This window comes from Equus asinus, chromosome 20 (assembly GCF_041296235.1).
Source record: "Equus asinus isolate D_3611 breed Donkey chromosome 20, EquAss-T2T_v2, whole genome shotgun sequence".
Classification (NCBI taxonomy): domain Eukaryota; kingdom Metazoa; phylum Chordata; class Mammalia; order Perissodactyla; family Equidae; genus Equus; species Equus asinus.
The window spans coordinates 89360204-89381120 of record NC_091809.1 but is presented as its reverse complement, the minus strand read 5'-3'; the positions used below and the strand labels follow the sequence as shown (position 1 = coordinate 89381120).

General features: G+C 38.9%; 1 protein-coding gene across 1 annotated transcript; it reads left to right on the top strand.

Annotated features, from left to right (window-relative positions):
• The first annotated feature begins 676 nt into the window (after positions 1 to 676).
• LOC106828931 (olfactory receptor 56A1-like) lies at positions 677 to 1621 on the top strand. The gene has a single exon (XM_014837742.3). The coding sequence runs from the start codon at positions 677 to 679 to the stop codon at positions 1619 to 1621; it is 945 nt and encodes a 314-aa protein (XP_014693228.1).
• Positions 1622 to 20917: the final 19296 nt, after the last annotated feature.

Sequence of the window (20917 nt, the reverse complement as noted above, 5' to 3'; positions counted from 1 at the left end):
TTAATTAAGTATGTCTGGGATGAGTTGTGCTACAGGCACAATAAGTCAGAAGGATAGGGGAGTGTGGGGGAGCCTCTTTATATTTAATCAATGTGTACTTTTATTTTCTTCTACAATATCATAGGATTGGGAGTATATCATACATTTTTCCAAATCAAATTTGCTTTGATGTACCTAAAAATGGTGAGAAAAAACTATTTTTTTACCACTATCTGATGAATTATATCAGCAATACTCACTGAAGAGACATACAGTTAAATATGGTTTTATGATATCTTTATTAATTCTAGATTAATCTGTAAACTAGTGAGTATTTCTGGCCTACAGAATCTAAAATTAGTCAATTTTCTTTGTCAGTATCACTTGGAAAAAAATTTTGTAGCTTTACAGTATGTTTTAATGAGATTATTCTCATTATTTTCTTTCTAAACCTTCTGGCTAGTTTCTCTTATTTGTTTTTCCAAATTAGCTTTAGAAACAATTTGCAAAATCCCACCCTCATTCATATTTATCTTCATTGAACTTTGCCTTAATTTGAAATTGTTATTCTATATCTCATCAGTTTTCTGGATAAGTATTAGTAAATACTTTTACAATTTCATTTTTTATTGACTTAATTCCTGTGTCTTACCATAAATAAACCCAGGTGAAATCTCTTCAGTTTAGGATTTATCTCATGACATTACCCAGCAACTACTCCACTGCTCCAGTCTCCGAATTCCTCCTCATCTGCTTCCCTAACTACCAGAGTTGGCAGCACTGGCTGTCCCTGCCCCTCAGCCTCCTCTTCCTCCTGGCCATGGGGGCCAATGCCACCCTTCTGATCACCATCTGGCTGGAGGCATCTCTGCACGAGCCCATGTACTACTTGTTGAGTATCCTCTCTCTGCTGGACATTGTGCTCTGCCTCACTGTCATCCCCAAGGTCCTGGTCATCTTCTGGTTTGACTTTAGGTCCATCAGCTTCTTTGCCTGCTTCCTCCAGATGTTTATCATGAACAGTTTCCTCCCCATGGAGTCCTGCACATTCACGGTCATGGCCTATGACCGCTATGTGGCCATTTGTCACCCACTACGATACAAATCCATCATCACTAACCAATTTGTGGCCAAGGCTAGTGCTTTCATCGTGGCTCGGAATGCTTTGTTGCTTTCGCCTGTCCCCATTCTCTCTGCCCAACTTCACTACTGTGGGAAAAATGTCATTGAGAACTGCATCTGTGCCAACCTGTCTGTGTCCAGGCTCTCCTGTGACGATTTCACCCTTAACAGAATCTACCAATTTGTAGCTGGTTGGACCTTATTGGGCTCAGATTTTATTCTCATTTTCCTCTCCTACACCTTCATTCTAAGAGCTGTACTTAGATTCAAAGCCGAGGGGGCTGCAGTCAAAGCCCTGAGCACATGTGGCTCCCACTTTATCCTCGTCATCTTTTTCAGCACCATCCTGCTAGTTGTGGTGTTGACAAATGTGTCCAGAAAGAAGGTCCCCATGGACATCCTGATCTTGCTCAATGTCCTTCATCACCTCATACCTCCTGCTTTGAACCCTATTGTTTATGGGTTTCAAACCAAAGAGTTAAAGCAAGGGTTTCAGAAGTTGTTGCAGAAAGGCCTTTAAATACACAGAAGGAACTCTCTAGAGAAACACCTATTACTATTTTGTCTGTTTTCTATTTCGGGAGTTATGATTCCAGACAGTAAAATAATGGTTGGATAGTGAATATTTCCTACCAACTTTCTATCCCTCCAGTATCAGGAATTACTGTGGATCTCTTAGTAAATGACCAAAGTTCATGCCTAGTTCAGGTAACTAACATTCTTAGGTATCTAATTTATGTCTAGACATTTATATACTTAAATCCTCTCACCCTCATAACAATTCTGCAGGGCAGGGATCATTGTTCCACTTTATACTTCAGAAAACAAAAATTTATGGAGTGATGTTGACAAAGGTCACATCCAGTGAGTGGTGGGGCATGAATTCAAGTACAAGTCTATGTGACTCCAAAGTCTTTCAATGACACAGCATTCCTTCCTCAGATACAAATGAAGCCCTAGCTCTCCTCTTCAGGCCATGATCTCTGTCATTTTTGTGAACGTGCTACTGCCAATAGGCATATTCTTTCTCTACCCTCTCCCTTCAGAGTCAGGAAGAACTAAGCAGAGACTCGGAACTCAGAGATGTCACCATCTTTTTATGATCATGACTGTTCAAGCTTATATTGCAAAAGGATAGTATTCATAATAGTACCAGCCTATGCCCAGAAGAAACCTCATACACCTTTAAATTGTTTATGGAGAGGACAGGACATTGAGGACTCAAATGGAGGTAGATATGGGGAATGGGAAGACCAGTAATGTGGGAAGTGGTAAAACTGACTGTTGTGATATTGGTGACAGTCTGTTTACTCAAAACCATGCTCCATATGATCTGGAGCTGCACCCAAGAGCCTCAAATGAGGGGAATGTAAGTATAGCATGTGGTTAAACTTCTGGATGTCACAATCTGGTGAAAATGGGTGAGGAAACATAATACATTATTGTAGTTGGTAGGCAGTGATGTCATTATTTACATGAGTAGTAGGGAACTTAGGGTTCAGACTCATCCAATAAACTTACCCAAAGGTCAGACATAATGCTTATTCACAAAATTCAATAAGATGAAAGCAAGGACCTCTCCATTAAGAGGTATTTAAACACTGGTTAAGTGGAATCCACTGAGTGGATTCCAAAATTCTTAAAGACATTTGAAATGTAGAGAGTACTAATCCCTTGTTTTCAACAAATACTATCTTTGTTTTTGAAATATCTCTTGACCGGTAAATTGCAAATATTGGATGAAAATGTATATATTATATGGCATTAGAGTATAGCAACAACTTCGTGAAAGGTGGAGGCTGGGAGCTGCTTGGTTAATTGCAAAGGGCATGAAAAAGTGGTTACAAAGTATTTTAAAGGATTTTCTTTAAAGAATGAGCAGAACTTGATTATCAGTTGGATGTGTAAGAGGAAGAGAAGGATGATTGTATTTTCATGCTGACAATTCTGTAGGTTTTCTCATCTTCAGTCTTTGGTTATTCATGGAATATTGGCATAAGGTTCTCTTCCTATGGGTGAAGACAGAGATTAGGTTCCTCAAAGCTGAACATAATTAACCTGGAGGCCTGGGCATGCAGCTGTCCCTGCTTAATCCTGTGAAAAAAAGATTCAGAGTTACATAATCTTCCCTGAGACACTTATATTAATCCTGAGTACACATCCTATTGTCTCCACACAAGAGGAAGAAAACTTTGATAGACTCTTTACTTAAAAATAAATCTAAGTGCTGTTCTTAGTCTTGAAGGTCCTGAATTAGTCACATTTCACTTACTGTCCCATTTCTGTACACTACTGCCCTTCCTCCAGTCCTAAAATCTATTTTCTTCAAATTTCTTAGATACATTTTGGGGTCCCCAAATCACTCTGACCTCAGGTTCCCCCAGAGGTGTATTCCCTTTTGTTGTGCTACATATTTCTAAGAGACTAGGACTTCAGCTATAGAATAGATCTCTCCGCTGACTGAGAGGAGGGGAGGAGCCGTATGCAGTAACAAATCCAACCTTGAGCCCGGGGAGGAGTCAGTTGGATGGAGAAGTGGGATGGTGCTTTCATTTGCTTGCCCAGCATGATTTTACACACTCAAGAGGGACTATATCTTGTCAAGATGAAGCAACAGGGACTAAATTTATCTTCTCACTTGAAACTACAACAAAAAACTAGACAAAATATATAAAACAATGGTTCTGAAGATTTTGAACATTAGGCAATGAGGATAATGATCTCTGAGAGACAAGAAACAAATGAGGTAAGTCCTGTTTACTGGAGAAAGCTTGTGGCAGCTTATTGGAGGGAGATTCCAGTCTATGCCAAACGGAGGGTGAATTTAGATGTAGCCTGACTGTCTTCCTGTGTTGAGGAGAAGCACATGGGAGTCAGGGGAGTATAAGGTAGCTAGTGTTCACAGGATAGAGTATTGGAGAAGAGAGAACTGCATAGAAAGAAAATTCAAAAGATCTACAGAGGGGCCCCTTAAGTATTCAGCAGAGTACTGATGGGTACGCATGTGCGAAAACTATCCAAAAATACTTGAGGAAACAAAAACAAAAAGAAGAACTCACCCAATCACATAGGGAGCTCTGGCATGGCCTTTCAGAGCATTCTAAATTAAGTCATGTGTGCCAGGCCTTTTTCCTTTCTTATTAACTAGTTGTTGCATGCGGGTTGCCCCAGGGAAGGGCATAACCTTGGAGGTGGCAGCTCCTTTTTGCTAAGGTCAATACACCAAGGGGAACAGTGCAGAATGCCCTTATCATTGTTACTGTTCAATGCAAAGGAAGTCCTGACCAACACAAGAAGTCAAGGGAGGAAGAAGAGTTTTAAGAATCAAAATAAAAGTGGTTAAACTATCATTATTTCTATATGATATAATGATTAAAAATAATAAACATATTTTTAGAATTAGCTATATGTTTAGTAAGATGTTAAGATATGATACCAGTAAAAAATCATCTAAAGGTATTAGAAATTAACATACTATTTATAATATGAATAAACTTATTAATATGCAGAAAATAGCATCATAACTAATGCACAAGAACTTAAAGGATATTATTTTAAAATTATGTTTAAAATATTTAAGTGAAGATCTGATTAAATGTAGAGATACATCATGTACAAGGAAAGGACACATGGATGTTTTAAAGATGTCAGTTCTCCCCAGGTGAATTGATAAATTCAATGCAACTTCAAGAAACCTTCCAGCAAGATTTTCAGAGGAACATTTATTCCAGTTATTCTAAAATGTAAATGGAAGGTGAAAGTTTTGCAAAATGGAAGACAGTTTTTACAAAGATTCAAGTCACACCTTACCAGATAATAAAACATACTACAGATTCATAGTATATAAAATGGTTGTGCCTAGTGTAAAGCAGGAGATATAATAAAGAAATTATAACAGACTCATGTATGTAAGTTAAATTGATATGGAACACTTATTTACTTATATAAAATCTTAACATACACATAGAGGAATATAGATGAAAGATACACAACAGATTGTTTACACCAATTATTTCTAAAGGGTGAGATTTTGCTGGACCTTAAATAATATACAATATCATATAATTTAAATGTTAGAATGTCGATGTATTTTTTCTTAATCAGAGGAAAAATTAAAAACTGCTATTTATTGGGCTGTATTGTTTAGAGTGAGAGATCGAAGGATGAGTATTAAATTGGTGAGAAAATTGTATCAGTGTTTATAAGTAGAATACAAATGTAGGAAGTCACTGAATTCAGGAATACATTTAAAAGTCATCACTTAGGAACTCGTGGAGAAACAGAAAAAATAAGGATGGGAGGAGTGGAAATTACAAAGTAGCCCTTAGTAATGCTCTATGATGGCAGAAGACAGGGTTTTGTATATTTTCATCAGAATGTCATCTGCATGCAGTGGGAGTCCCATTGCTGAGAAAACTGGAAATGACTAAGTACTTAGTTCAGCCTGTATGCGAAACTTAACTTTTCTTGTTTAACTCCCAATTTTTGATTTATCTCATTTTGTAGTTGATCCACCTCTAAAATTTAGATTTGAAACATCCTACTTTCTGACCACCACTTCCTAACTTGAGGCTCAAATTTTCAAGTATCCTTAGTTGGGATACCCAATTCTTGGACATCAAGACAACCAAGACGTTGACAGAATTCCCTTCATATTATTACTCATCCCTCTCTTGTTTTGAGTTTATTCCTTGTCTAGCCTAGATTCTATGGCCCACCAGTTAATTACAGTCTTGGAAGTAATCTAACCTCCTTTGTTCTCTCCCTGAATTGCAGTTCTTTGAAAAAATCCAAACTTTGTTTAAATTGAATCGTATGTCTCCTCTGTGAAAGACTGAAACTTGCTAGAAAAAAATCCCGCAAATAAACTTGTTGATTTTATGTTAAATTTATCCTCACAAGCTCAAATGTAAACTCAACAAGACCCGGAAATTGTACTGTGTGATGTCATTACAGAAAATGAGCTAGGGCTGGTCCAGTGGTGCAGGGGTTAAGCACGCATGTTCCATTTTGGCAGCTGGGGGTTCACAGGTTAGGATCCCGGGTGCGGACATGGCACCACTTGGCAAGCCATGCTGTGGTAGGCATCCCACATATAAAGTAGAGGAAAATGGGCAAGGATGTTAGCTCAGGGCCAGCCTTCCTCAGCAAAAAGAGGAGGATTGGCAGCAGATGTTAGCTCAGGGCTAATCTTCCTCAAAAGAAGAAGAAAAGAAAATGGGCTAATATCTACCAAGTTGTCTAAGACAGAATCCTAAGAATCATATTGGATTTCTACATGGAATACCTCATTTCTAATTTATCAGTATATCTACTTGACTATCCTTCCAAAATTTGTCCATTCAGATTCATTTCCGCTGCCACCAAACTGGTCCAGGCTACCACCATCTCTTGCCTGGACCAAATAATAGTCTTCTGACTGGTTCCCCTGCTTCTACTCTTGTTTTCTCTCTTATTCACACCTCATTTAGTTGAGGCCTTTTTGATCCACATTTGCCTTATTCACCATTGTAACACTGGAGTTTATAAGTATTTGTTTAATGGATGAGTCACACAAATAGCAAATGCCAGAGCTAGGATTTAATCTGCTTGTGATTTGAATGATTTTATTCTCATGATCTTGTCCACAACCTTGATGTGTTAAGTTAGGTTGACAGATTTCCTTATATTGAGTTCTCTTTGCATTTTTTAGGAGCTATATATATTTGTTGTTTAAAAAAAATGTTAGTTTGCTGAACTCTGTTTGCTAGGATTTTGTTTAGGATAGCAATACCTACAGTCACATTTATCAGAATCATGGAGACAGTAGAGATATTCAGAATACAGACATTGGAATCAGACCGATGTGACCATAAATGTAGGCTAACTGTGTGACTTGGGGCAAGTCTTCATCTCTCCATCTATCCCTACAGGGTGGGGAAATTAGTTCCTATTCCAAAGAGTTGGGAGATGATTCAGAGAAAAGTTATATAAAGAATTTAAGTAGTTTAGGTCACTCAGAAAGTGCTCAAAACCTTGGAGTTATTATTATAAAGGAGGTCGCTCTTTTCCTTTATTTTCATCTATGTTTATGCATCAGGCTTATGCGCCAGATCCCTGGCTGCAGGATTCTAGGCAAGTTCTCACTTCAGTTTCAAACAATTTATCCTTTACATCTCAACTCCCTACCTGCAAGAGCACCATGAGGCAGTGTTCCAAAAGGACTCAGCTCCTCATCTCCCAAATCTATGCTTCCCAAGCTGTTTTTTCTCATCTGGGTCTAAGAAGGGGGGTCGGAGAGGAATAAGGAGCTCAAAAAAATTAAGATTCATTCAGCAGAATCCCAGCATGGTTGCAATTACAGCTGATCCAGTATAAAGGACAAATCCTTTTATGTCTTCTGTAAGTTCCAGGGCCAAGGGAGGGAAGCAGAGGTTATACTGGATCTAGATATAAAGAATAACAAGGCTGGTAGGGATCCTTTACTAATAGGCAACCTCCAATAAATTGGAAGAAAACGGCAATGAGGTGGTGGAAGGTGTGATGAGTCTGGATGCATTAGCACCCCAGAAATCCTGAGCATCTCTGTAAGGAGCATCCTAGTTTCTCTTTCTTCCCTTTGCCTTCCTATAAGAGGGTCCCATTTCCTTGCTTGGTTAGGAGACTTAGTCCAAGTAGGGAATTAGGCTTCATCTTGCCTGACCTTTAAAGAAAGGAGGTCTATAAATCCTACAATGGGATAAAAGGTGTAGTGAGGCTGAGTTGAGTATGTCCTTGGGCCCCTGGAACATGAAGTCAGAAAAAATATTGATGAAAAAGCTTCTCCCCAACTCTATCCCAGTGGAACAGTTTATTTATTTTTTTATTTTATTTTACTATTTTTTTTTGAGGAAGATTAGCCCTGAGCTAACTACTGCCAATCTTTCTCTTTTTGCTGAAACCTGGCCCTGAGCTAACATCTCTGCCCATCTTCCTCTACTTTATCTGTGGGATGCCTACCACAGCATGGTGTGCCAAGGGGTGCCATGTCAGCACCCGGGATCCGAACCAGCAAACCCTGGGCCACCGAGAAGCAGAATGTGTGTACTTAACAGCTGTGCCACCAGGTCAGCCCCCTAGTGGAGCAGTTTAAATTGCAGACAGTTGTCCTGCTTTAGGCTGACAGAAAGCTCTCTTTCATATTTAATGCAAATCAATTTGTCCATGATTTCTCTCCGATGATCCTAGTTTTGCTCTTTTCCCCAAGACAGCCATTCATATATTTTGAAATTATCACAGATGTCCTTGTTTTTGCAGTCCACACATCCATAATTTGTAAAGATGATCCCCCCCGCAAAAAAAATGGATCAATGCCTTTTGTCATGCTATAACTTTATATTACTAAGTCTCAGTTTGACAATGAATTTCTTAATACATAGTGTCCTGAATTGGATATGACACCCTGGCTGAAATAACCAGAACCATGTTGAGAAAGATTCTCAACTACTTAGCTCTTGATATCGTACTTACATGAAATAAATTAATACATATAATAAACTTAGAAGAAGGCCTGGTACGTACTAGACATTTGGTGTATATCAGCTAATATTGTCAATCCAGTTTCAGAGTCCCTAAATTAATATTTACTCTATGTACCGCATTATTGACTTATGTTCATGTATACACTTCCACCTGTTAGAACATCTAGGAATCAGTTCCCTTTTCCTTCTTTCATATTCCAGATCCACCCCCCACCCCCACCGCCCTATTCTCCAATGTTTGTAGTGAAGAAATGGGCTTTAATAGATTTAGAGCTTAAGAGATAACACTGGGTGGCTGGAAGCAAGTGTCTGGAGCTTGATGAGCTTCTGGCAATAGAGCCTATCTACAAGTAAATGGCCAACTTGTGATGAATGGAAGCAGATAAATGGGAGAATTAGAACAGTGAGTGGCCTTTGAGGAGGGGCATGAACAGGAATGAAGATTATGTCAAACAATGCTAGAAAAGGAAAAAGTGCTAAGGAGGGCACTCATCAGGGATAAGAAAGGAGGATATAGGGAAGATAAGGGTCAAGGAGGAGAGGAAAGAGATGAGATTTGATATGGGTAAGTTGGTAATGATTTGGACTGGAGGACCTTCAAGAAAATTCTTGTCAACTTGTTAGGAGCAATAGAGTTGTTTTGTGTTTGTATTAGGGCAAAGGCAAAAGTCTTAAGTCAGAGAAGTAGCACAGGGTTTTACCATTAACCAAGGGGTGGGCTCTCAAGGAACACCTGCAAACAGTGGCGGGAATAAGCTCCAAGTTCCAACACATATTTTGTGCCCTACTCTGCTCACTGAAGACCGCCACACAAACCTCAGCGACCACCATTCATAGTACTGATCAGAACTTCTCCTTTCCCCTCCTCAGAAGCCTGGTAAGCACACTGAAACTCGGGTTAATTCTCCCCTCTAACTTTCTGCCCTCGAAATTTTCCATCAATCTAAAACACCAAGGCCCAGAAATTCAAAAATCTTTTTCAATGGACTTTTATTAAAAATCGATGGGGTATTAGAGAATGTTGGTGTGTATAAATGGAAAAGCCCACTTTACCTGTCCTCAAATATTTCACAGTAGCGTGGAGGGAAACAGAGAGTTGCAAAAGCTATGTGTTAAGGGTTACAAAGAAAATTATAATGATAGAGGTCGCTTTCTGAATGAACTAACTACTGCAATTGTCTTACTTTCCTTCTGAATCTTTAACCTTTCCCTAAATCCAGAAGCATGCTGGGGTATGTTTCCTTCCTGTCTTATTTTATTCTTCACTTACAAGTTTGAAATGAGGCTCTCTAGCTACATAGTCAACTCTTCCTACTTATACTTCCTCACTTACTAACTCTTCACTTCCCTTCATTCTGGTTTCTATTGACAGAGCCCGATGAATTACTCTTGTCCAGGTAACTAATGGCACTCATTATAAAATTTAATGGCTATTCATATTCTCATGTTATTGGACTTCTCGACTGACAAGTTGGTCATATATTCCTTGAAATTTTCTCCTTAAATGTTCCTTGGGCACTTCTGATTTTCTTCATACCTTTCCAGACCCTCCATTTGTATCTCTTTTTTAACCCTTTTAATGTTATTTCCCAGGGTTTTAATTTCAGCATCATGTTATTCTCACTACATCAGTCATGTGCTGACGTTTTTTGAATTTTCATCTTAAACCAGGAACCTTCTAATTTGGTAAAACTGCGTTTCCAGCAGCCTAAGGTAAATCTCTATGTGGAGATAATAAAAATCTCCTGTGACAATTTCACCCTTGACAGAATCTACCAATTTGTGGCTGGTTGGACCTTACTGGGCTTGGATTTCATCCTCATCTTCCCCTCCTATACCTTCATTCCAAGAGCTGTGCTTAGATTCAAGGCTGAGGGGACTATAGTCAAAGTCCTGAGCACATGTGGCTCTCGTTTCATCCTCAGGCTGTTCTTCAGCACCATCCTGCTGGTTGTTGTGTTGATAAATGCGTCCAGAAAGAGGGTCCCCATGGACATCCTGATCCTGCTGAATGACCTTCATCACCTCATACCCCCTGCCTTGAACCATATTGTATATGAGATTTGGAACAAACAGATAAAACAAGGAATTCAGAAATTGCTACAGAGAGGGATTTGAATATGTAAAACAGATTTCTAATTCCTTCTCTCCTTTCTGCTCAATTATTTTGCCTAGGCATTGAAGTGGAGAAAAGCCTGGTAAGAGAGTATTTATTATGCACACTGAAGCTCGCTTCATAACTGACCCAGATTCCTTCCTCCACTCGCCTCATCTGGTTCAGGTGGAGGTAGGCAAAAGGAAGAAACTCACATTTCTTGACCCTGGGCAATTATATTTAAGTAAATCTAATCTTCACAACTTCCTACAGGTATTATTACTTCCATTTTTACAGTAGGAAAAAAGGATGCTTTTAAAAGAGGAAACTGCTAAAGATCACATATCTGAGAAGTGACAGAGATCAAAATCTGGAGAGCCTAAGCTCCTTCTACAGAAATACTCCTTAAGTACAATTGCAGCTGGAGTCTCCTTTGCCTGTGTTTTGTCCTTCTAGCTGTTCATAAGTATTCCCTGACTGTATCTACTTCCTTGAGAATCAGGAGGTTCTCAAAGAAGGCAAAGTTCTGCCTGACAAAGCATCTGTGGGATGGCACAAAAAGAGCATTCATAATAATATGCCGAGATGCCAGCTTCCTATTCTATCTTACACAACTCACTTCCTTCAGGGAGTCTTGAAAATGAGAACACAGGTAGAGAGAGGGGTGAAGAGAGGGGATACCACTTCCCAGGAAATGGGGAAACTGACCAGGGCAGTGGGTTGGCCACTTCCCCTATAGGTTGAAGCTATGCATGCAATGAACTGAAAATCATGTCTTATTTGATCTATGGACTCTGCCCAAGAGCTCTAGTTGAAGGCGGGAAGACGCAGCATAATGTCAGGTTTCAGGATAACCATGAGTCCAGTCAAGAGAAAAGAAATTTCACTGAGTACTTTTAGAGAATTTAACATAACAATTGTTTAAATGCGTATTGAATACTTGAAAAGCAAAATAGGGGTTGCTGAAGTAACACAGAGAGTGTCCCTGCAGGAAGAACGTCACACTTGGGCAGAGGATGGGTGATCAGAACCACAAGATTGGAGGCAGCCCATTGATCTGGGTCTCACAACTCTGAGGAGGGTGCTACCTCTAACTGGTACCAGCATCACAGCAGCTCGGAGGAGGTGCCCTTAGAGGTGGGACGGAGACCTCTGAGGATGGGACTGTATCCTGCTGCTGTGCTGCTGGTCCATCCGAGGGAGTTCAGTGAGGATGATTTGATCCTGGGAGTTCTAAAACCCAAACCAAACCCAAACTCAAAACCCAATCCACCAACCAACTAACCAACCAACAAACAAATCCTGGAGAATAGAATTAACTCCACTATCAGGATGACGAGTCACTGCTGAGGGATACTGACAAGATACGAACAGACAGGAAGGAGCAAGTATCCCCTCCCCTGCTTCAACCTTCCAGTCTTTTTCTTTTGCTCTCTGTGGGTGGAAACTAAAAGGGTTCCAGCCGACAAAGAAGAGTCCCAGAGTCCAAACTCCAGCATCACAGAGCTGATTATGGATGGGTGAGTTTAGGTGTGAGAGAGGAGAGTTAATGACTGTGCAGTTCTAGTTGGTTCTGAGTCTAAAATCTTCTGAAGACATGAGAGACACCTATAACTGCACCCTGCAGTGCACAGGAGCTCCCAGGGAACCAGAGACAGTGCAGGTAGGTGGAGAGACATGACATGTTATAGGGGCAGCTTTTGGAGCCATGCAAGAATTTGGCAATAAACTGGGAGCAGGAATAGAGATCGACTGTCCCACACTGTGGGGATTAGATAGAGTAACTGCGACTCAGGGCTGCTGGGGGCTCCAAGGGCAGATTCTTCCAAAGCCACACTCACTAACAGCAGGAAAGAAAATGAAATCCACCTGCCTACAAGAAGGGGCTCTTAATGCCCTCAGGTTTGTCTCTCATTTTCTCAAGCCAGAGCTACAGGTGTGACTTGTCATTTTTCAGAAGGGAATTCTCTAATAGGGCTTCTCACCAATCATGGCTGCTAGAAGAGTTTTATCCACAACCATCTTCCTACTATCCCTCAGAGGACATAAGGGTCAACTTCAACATTGATTGCCTAAAATGATACTAGTAATCTCAATGTCCTTATATGCTGATAATTATGATAGCAATAATAATGAAATTAAAAATTCAAATATTTTGAGCACTTACATAGTACTGGTGTCTATGCATGATAATATTTAATTTTAATAAGAGCTTTCTGTGGATGATTATAAAGATGAGTTTTTTAAAAAAAAAATCTAGCAGAAAGGATATAATACATAGGAATATGATACATATTGTCAGGTGATATTTTCAATCATCTGGTCCACTCTGTTGTTCTCCCTAGGAGAGCTTTCACCACCTAGGTTATGCTTTCACCCAGGTGCAAACCCAGAAGGGACTCAAAAAGGAGTCTGTTAGTTGGCCAAAATTCAAATCTTAATTCTTGAACCAGGCTTCTCTAGATCAACACAAATGGCCAACATAATTTTGAGAAGCTTGACTCAACCTGGGTGTACACAAGGGTAGAAACTACCAACTTGTAGGGATTTGTAAAGGATATAGGGATCAACACACCAGTTGTTATTCCTCACAGTAGCACAATTTTGGCATATCAAGGGGCTCAGAAAACCTTCCCTTATTTATGATATAAAGCAGCTAAGTGAAGAGTTGGACAAATAGTGTCTACAAAGAATCTTTAGTTCTATGGTAGTAGAGCCCTAAATATAAGGAACAGACAAGCCATGCACTTAAGGTTGGCTCTCCACTCTGATTCTAAGGAGAGAGGTTAAGAGGACCACAGTTTCTCACAGAATTGTCAAGTCCAGTGCAGGTAGTTCAAGGAACTAGACACAATAGTCTTAAGACAAGCTTTGATGTGAGTCCACTTATGGGTAAGGGTGATGGGGGAGCAGGATAACTCAAACAGCAAGATCTTAAAGGGCAGACAACTCTGCCACGAAGTTCCCATATCATAAAAAAAAATGTGTTTAGTAGAAATCTTTGAACACTGCCTTGAGTTAATATAATGAAGTAGCATAAACTAAAGTCATTTTAAATTGATGGGGTATAAAACGTACAAATTTCCAGTTATAAGGTAAACAAGTATTGGAGATGTAATGTACACCATCATGATGATAATTAACAATGCTGGGTGGTATGTTTGAAAGTTGCTGAGAGAGTAAATCCTAATAGTTCTTATCACAAGGAAGAAACATTTTTTTTTTTGTTTATTTGTTTCTATATGAGATGTTGGATATTAACAAAGCTTCTTGTGGTAATCATTTCATAATATACGTAAATTAAGTCATTGTGCTGTATACTTTAGAATTATACAGTGCTGTATGTCAATTATATCTCAATAAAAATGAAAGAAAAATGATAAATTGATGAGGTACAGATGTTTTGTCAGTTTAACTGAAAAGATCTGCAAAGAGTCACTGCTAACCCAGGCTGACTAGGGTCCACCTGTATTGGAAGGAGGTATATTGAAAACCAGAGAAGGGGAAGAGAGGGGCCGACCAATAGCCACTCACCTCACTCCCTGATTTGAGAGTGAGTCACATTTGCAGGAGGAATTTGCATAAGGATCACAGAGCCTTTTGAGAAAGAAGATCTGAGACCATTGAGCACTGCTATTCAGGAACAGAGCAGATTTAAATCAAGACCCAGTGGAAAAAGAGAGAAACAAGTCCCCTAGAATTAAATTATCTGGAGGAAAAAGGAAATCTAAGCTGGTTATCAGCGCTCAAATTAAAGACCTAAACATTGTCGAGGGAACAAAAAATTATGTTTTCCACTATCACAAAGTGGAGTTTGGGAGCCTCTTAGTACATAGTCACCCTGATGAGCTATTGTGCTTTAGGATCTATTCTAAGCATATGGGTGTTAGCAATGAGAGCTGTGACCTCCGAGGACCAGTGTAGGACATCAAAGCTTGGCAACCATGGCGTCTAAACAGCAGGGCATTACTGCCAGGAGTTTATAAACAATTCATAGCTGGCAAGTCAACAGAGCCATCTTGTGTTTACCAAGAGGAACAGCACTACTGGGGTGAAATCAGTTCTCAGTCTCTAGTGGTTGACAACTGTATTCAGAAAACTCCTGGGCTCTCCAACACTTTAGGGGGAGGGTAGTGTGTAGCTTCAAGAAGAATGTATTGTGCCTCCTGCTCATTTGGAACACGGGGATTTGAATGATTAATTTGAAAACAAAAGGGATATAAAGATTTATACTCTGATTTTCTTTTCAGTGACATTTAAGAGTCAATATCAAATCAACGACTAGTGTCAAGTATTCATAAGGGTAGAATATATCTTAGTATTTAACAGTATGTTACATTAGCAGTATTTGGCTAAGGATTATATGTAATAATAACATTTATTTATTTATTTGTCTACTCAACCAAAAATTCGAATGCTTTATGTGTGATTAACACAGTAGTGATTAGTATAAATAGTTACCACGAGGTAAACTACTTTCAGAGAGATTATGCTCAAAACAGCCCATTAGTTATTATTATTCTCATTTTTACAGGTTAGGCAACTGAGCAAAAAGCTAAATTACTAACGACCATTCAACTAATAGGGACCAGAGTCAAGAGGTACATTAGGCACACTTACTATGTAAATCTATTTTCCTATTATGTTGTCTAGGGGTGAGCTGCATTTTTAGAAGTCAGCTGGATAGTTTTGTAGTTTTCTGAAGTTTTTCATACTCCAGGTTATAGATAGCAAAGGCAGCACATATCACAGCCCATCATATGTTGAAGGAGTCAGTGCAAATAAAGTTAGTTACTACAGCAAAGACATCATGGTAACTTAACACAATGTAAGTTTCTTTCTCATCCACATCTCATTCCAATGCATGGGGGCTTTGCTTCATGTCAACATACAGGGACGCAGGCTTCTTCTATACATGGATCCTCCATGTTCTAAGCCCTTAGAGACCTTCACCAGTGCTTCTGATTCTCGCTGTCAGGAGATCCAAGGGAGAAAATGGATCTCATAGGATGTTCCAGAGGCTCAATCTAGGGGAGATTTACATCATTTTCTCTATTATTCCATTGGGTGGAATCCTCACATAGATCCAGCCATCTACAGGAGAGGCTGGCTCACTGAGTATTCACTTCTTAAGAGAAATGATATGAGAGACTCTTGCATGTAAAATATGCTTAATCCCTTCCTGAATGAGACTACCCAAACTCTCATGTAGTCACTGTATGCATTACAAAGTCCAAGATCTTCAGGAATGTATGGTCTTCTCCATCAGGTCCTGATGTGATTCCTCTTGGACTAGTCATCTTTCTCCTCCTACCACATATTTAGGGTGGAGTAGACCTGGGTACCAGCTATAAAGATTCCCAGTTGGAAGTGAAGCATGGAATACATATAACAGTAACTTGTCAGTGGTAATGCTAGAATACCTGGGAGGCAAGCATTGCAATACCTTTACCTCCTGAGAGTGGGGGAGGTTCCCTGACTAGACACTGGTTATGTTCTCTGGGGAGAGCTCTCTTGGCCATTGTTTCTATATTTGCTTGTTCTGCCTGAGGGAATTTTCCCTTCTTTAATGTGCCCCATAACCTAATATGAAGCAGGCATTGGAGAACGTGAGTTTTGCAGATACTGTATTTGGAGACTACTTACTGTTATAAAATACTAGGGTCAATAATTGATTTATTCTTTCACCTATGGCTGTCCCGTTTTCCCTATTTCATTTATCGAAGAGACTTTCCTTTTGCCATTGTATGTTCTTGGCTCCTTTGTCAAAAATTAGCCATCCATAGATGTGTGGTTTTATTTCTGGGCTTTAAATTCTGTTCCATTCATCTGTGTGTCTGTTTTTGTCCCAGTACCATGCTGTTTTGAATACTATAGCTTTGTAGTATATTTTGAAGGCAGGGACTGTGATGCCTCCAGCTTTGTTCATTTTTCTCAGGATTGCTTTGGCTATTCAGGGTCTCTTGTTCTCCTTAAATTTTAGGATTTTTTTTTTCTATTTCTGTGAAAAATGTCATAAGCATTCTGATTGAGATTGCATTGAATCTGTACATTGCTTTAGATAATATGGACATTTTATTTGTGTTTATTCTTCCAATCAACGAGCATGGAATGTCATTCCATTTCTTTATGTTTTCTTCGATTTCTTTTAATTATGTTTTATAGTTTTCAGTGTATATATCTTTCACCTCCTTTATTGAATTTATTCCTAGATATTTTATTCTTTTTGTTGCAATCATAAGTAGAATTGTGTTATTGACTTCTTTTTTCTACAAGTTCGTTATTAATGTATAGAATTGTAACTGATTTTTGTAAGTTGATTTTGTTCCCTGCAACTTTGCTATATTTGTTGATTATTTATAATTTTGTTTTTCTTGAGGAAGATTAGCCCTGACCTAACATCTGCCCCCAATCCTCCTATTTTTGCTGAAGGAGACTGGCCCTGAGATAATATCCATGCCCATCTTCCTATACTTTATATGTGGGAGGCCTGCCACAGCATGGCTTGACAAACAGTGTGTAGGTCTGCACCCAGGATCCAAAACAGCAAACTTTTGGCCACCGAAGCAAAACATGTGAACTTAACCACTGCACCACCAGGCTGGCTCCTCTAATTGTTTTCTGGTGGCTTCTTTAAGGTATTCTATATATAGAAAACTGCTGTCTGCAAACAGCAAGAGTTTTACTTCTTCCTTTCCAATTTGGATACTTTTTATTTCTTTTTCTTGTCTACTTGCTCTGGCCCATACCTCCCTTACTATGTTGAATAACAGTGGCAACAGTGTGCTTACAGTGTACACAAAAAATTATTAAAATGGATTAAAGACTTGAATGTAAGACCTGAAACCATAAAGCTCATAGAAGAAAATATAGACAGTACACTTATTGACATGGGTCTTTGCAGTATCTTTTTGAATACCATGTCACTCAAGCAAGGGAAACAAAAGAAAAAATAAATGAATGGGATTATGTCAGACTGAAAAGCTTCTACAAGTCAAAGGAAACCATCAACAAAACAAAAAACCAACCTCCCAACTGGGAGAAAATATTTGCAAATCATTTATCCAACAAGGGGTTAATTTCCAAAATATATAAAGAACTCATACAATTCACCACCAACAACAAAAAACAACCCAATCAAAAAATGAGCAGAGGATATGAACAAACACTTTTCCAAAGAAGATATACAGATGGCCAACAGGCACTTGAAAAGATGTTCAATATCACTAATTATTAAGGAAATGCAAATCAAAACTACAATGAGATATCACATTCTACCTGTTAGAATGGCTATAATTAACAAGACAAAAAACGCAAAATGTTGGATAGGATGTGGTGAAAAGGTAACACTCATACACTGCTGGTAGGAATGCAAATAGGTGCAGCCACTATGGAAAACAGTATGCATATTTTCAAAAAAAATTAAAAACAGACATACCATACAATCCAGCTATCCCACTACAGGATATTTACCCAAGGAACATGAAATCAACAATTCAAAGAGATTTCTACACCCTATGTTCATTGCAGTGTTATTCACAATAGTCAAAACTTGGAAGCAACCAAAGTGCCCATCAACTGATAAATGGATAAAGAAGATGTGGTATATATATATATATATACAATGGAATACTACTTAGCTGTGAAAAAGACAAAATCATTTCCTTTGCAACAACATGGGTGGACTTTGAGAGTATTATAAGTGAAATAAGCCAGACTGACTGAGAAAAACAAACACCATGCAATTTTATTCATATGTGGGACATAAACAAACACATGGTTAAGGAGAACATATTAGTGGTTACCACAGAGGGGTGGGGGGCTTAGGCAAAAGGTGTAAAGGGGCTCATATGTATAGTGACACATATATATAAAAAACAGACTATTGAGGTGAGCAAGATGCAGACTATACAGAAACTGACATAATAATGTACACATGAAATTACACATGTTATAAAACAATATGATCTCAGTAAAATAATGTTTTCAAAAAAGAATTCTTTTAATTCTTAATCAAACTCTTTCTTTAAAATCCAAGTTCATGTTTCTTTGGCAATGACCCCCTCAAAAGCCTAGCAGGTCTGATCTATTTGTAGCAGGTCAGTTCCACATGCTAGTAATTACACCCAAAGGATTTTCTTAGGTATAATTTGAAATTTCTTCCTTTTCTTTATGTCTTTACTCTTTGCCCATGACACTCTTTATCTATGTAGTGTTGTCTTTCTCAGGCTATCAGACGTGAGTAGGAGAGATGTACACATAACCTAGCCGATTCTCAAGGCTGGTTTCTACGAATTTCTGTTATTCAAAGGCATTGTAAAACTTTTTCTTAACATTTGACCTCCCAAGCAGTAGGGCAATTCTTCAAGACTCTATATTTATATGCTTTCTCTACTATCATTAATTTCTGCTTGAAAACCATCTAACTTTCTTCTAAACTCATTTATTTCTTATAACAACTTGTCAAAGGAATCAACAATCGCAGACGCGCTATTATTTTGAATTGTTCCAACTATTTTCCCTGGAGTTACCATTTAATAGGCATGCCGGATCTCCTTGTTATGTGATCTTTCTAGCATTAGATGTCCATTTTCTCACTGTCCGCAGACTTAGTCAGGATAACTTGCTAACTGTTGAAACAAACAATTCCAGTTTGTCAGTGGTTTAACACAATAGAGTTTTACTTTTTGATGACATCCCGTCCAATGCGTGTGAAACTCTCCTCAATGCAGTCATTCAGGGACCTAGTCCCTATCCCTTGTAGGATTCTACCATTCCTAGGGCTTCAGTGTCTTCTAGTGGATTATCTGTGCCTGATCAGAGGAGGAGGAAGAGAAATAGTGTAGATGACATCAGAGGTTATAAAGGTCATTGCTGGAAGAGGGGCATGCCATTTCCTTGAACAGACTTAGTCTTTTAACTCCACCAGGCAGATGAGCCTGGAAAATGTAAATTAATTTGTGTGTCTAGGAAGAAAAAGAACTCTGTTTGGTAAACTTAGCTTTGTCTCTGTCATTTACATACATTGATTGCCAATCCATTTACATACATTGATTGTGAAGCTGAAAACCAACTTGTGGCATGGGAAGGTTGAGAAGTAGTAGAAGAACCTCTGGATATTTTTGTGGCTTTCCTGATCTCTCTGAGACACTGTCAACCCTAGAGTCTCGTCTACTTCTTGTTTGCCTCCTCCGGATGCTTTATTAAGTAGATCATTAGGTTTAACTTTAGACTCCTAAGAGAGAAGCAAAGGGGCTCTTTTAGAGCCATTCTATCTTTTCCAGTCATCTCCATCATTTGTGGTAGGAAGGAACAGAGGGCTGCTAGGTGGAATGTCGGTAAACTGCGCCTCAGGAGTAGTAGAAGTCCAATGGATGGGATGCAGGGGTTTGAATCTCCCTTAGATCCTATCTTTAGCCAGGACTCCCAAACATATTCCTGAAAGCTGCTTGTAACATTCTGTTATGATGATGTCAGGAGCCTGATATTTGATTCAAACAAGCAATGCATTTTCTGCTCATCCTTTGTGTTTATGCAGAGTTCTTGTGGTCTGTCAGGAGCTGCTGTTGTTAGGACATGGAAGGGAAGAGGGACTAGATGAGTTAACATTCTAGTGAAGAACAGACCTTGGTGGACTCCCTCAATAAAGTCACTGAATTTATTGCATTTACTTGGATGTTTATAACAGAATTAAGAAACATGTCCTGTTTGATAAAGAGGCTGAGAGTTTCCTTAGACCTCTGCTTACCCCTATAAAAGTAAATATGATTCATCTGTAGATTGAGCCCAAAATGGGATATTTGTCTTGCCTCCTCACAGCTGGGAGAGAGCAGTCTCCTTGACCTTTCAGGTTTGCTGCTGGCTTAAGAGAAGTCTGAGGAACTCACTACATTTATCCAGCCAACTAAGATCAGCTACAACATATTTCTGAGACTATAAAATTACTTTTCTCCTAATTTTTTCTTCCTATTGTGAGGTAAATACTACCTTGAGTACCGTCATCAATTTCACTTTTCTTTTGCACCATAATCTTCTTTTTCTTAGCCAAATGGATCTCACAATTCACCAAAATAATAAACACATTATAATGATCACCATACCTCATTCTTCCTAGTCTCTACAGAGTGACAGTCTGATCAACATGCCTAAATGCTCTTGAGAAAAAGCCTTCTGACACTCACTTTTAGCAAAAGAGACTTAGATTTTAAGTTTGGAAGTCAGG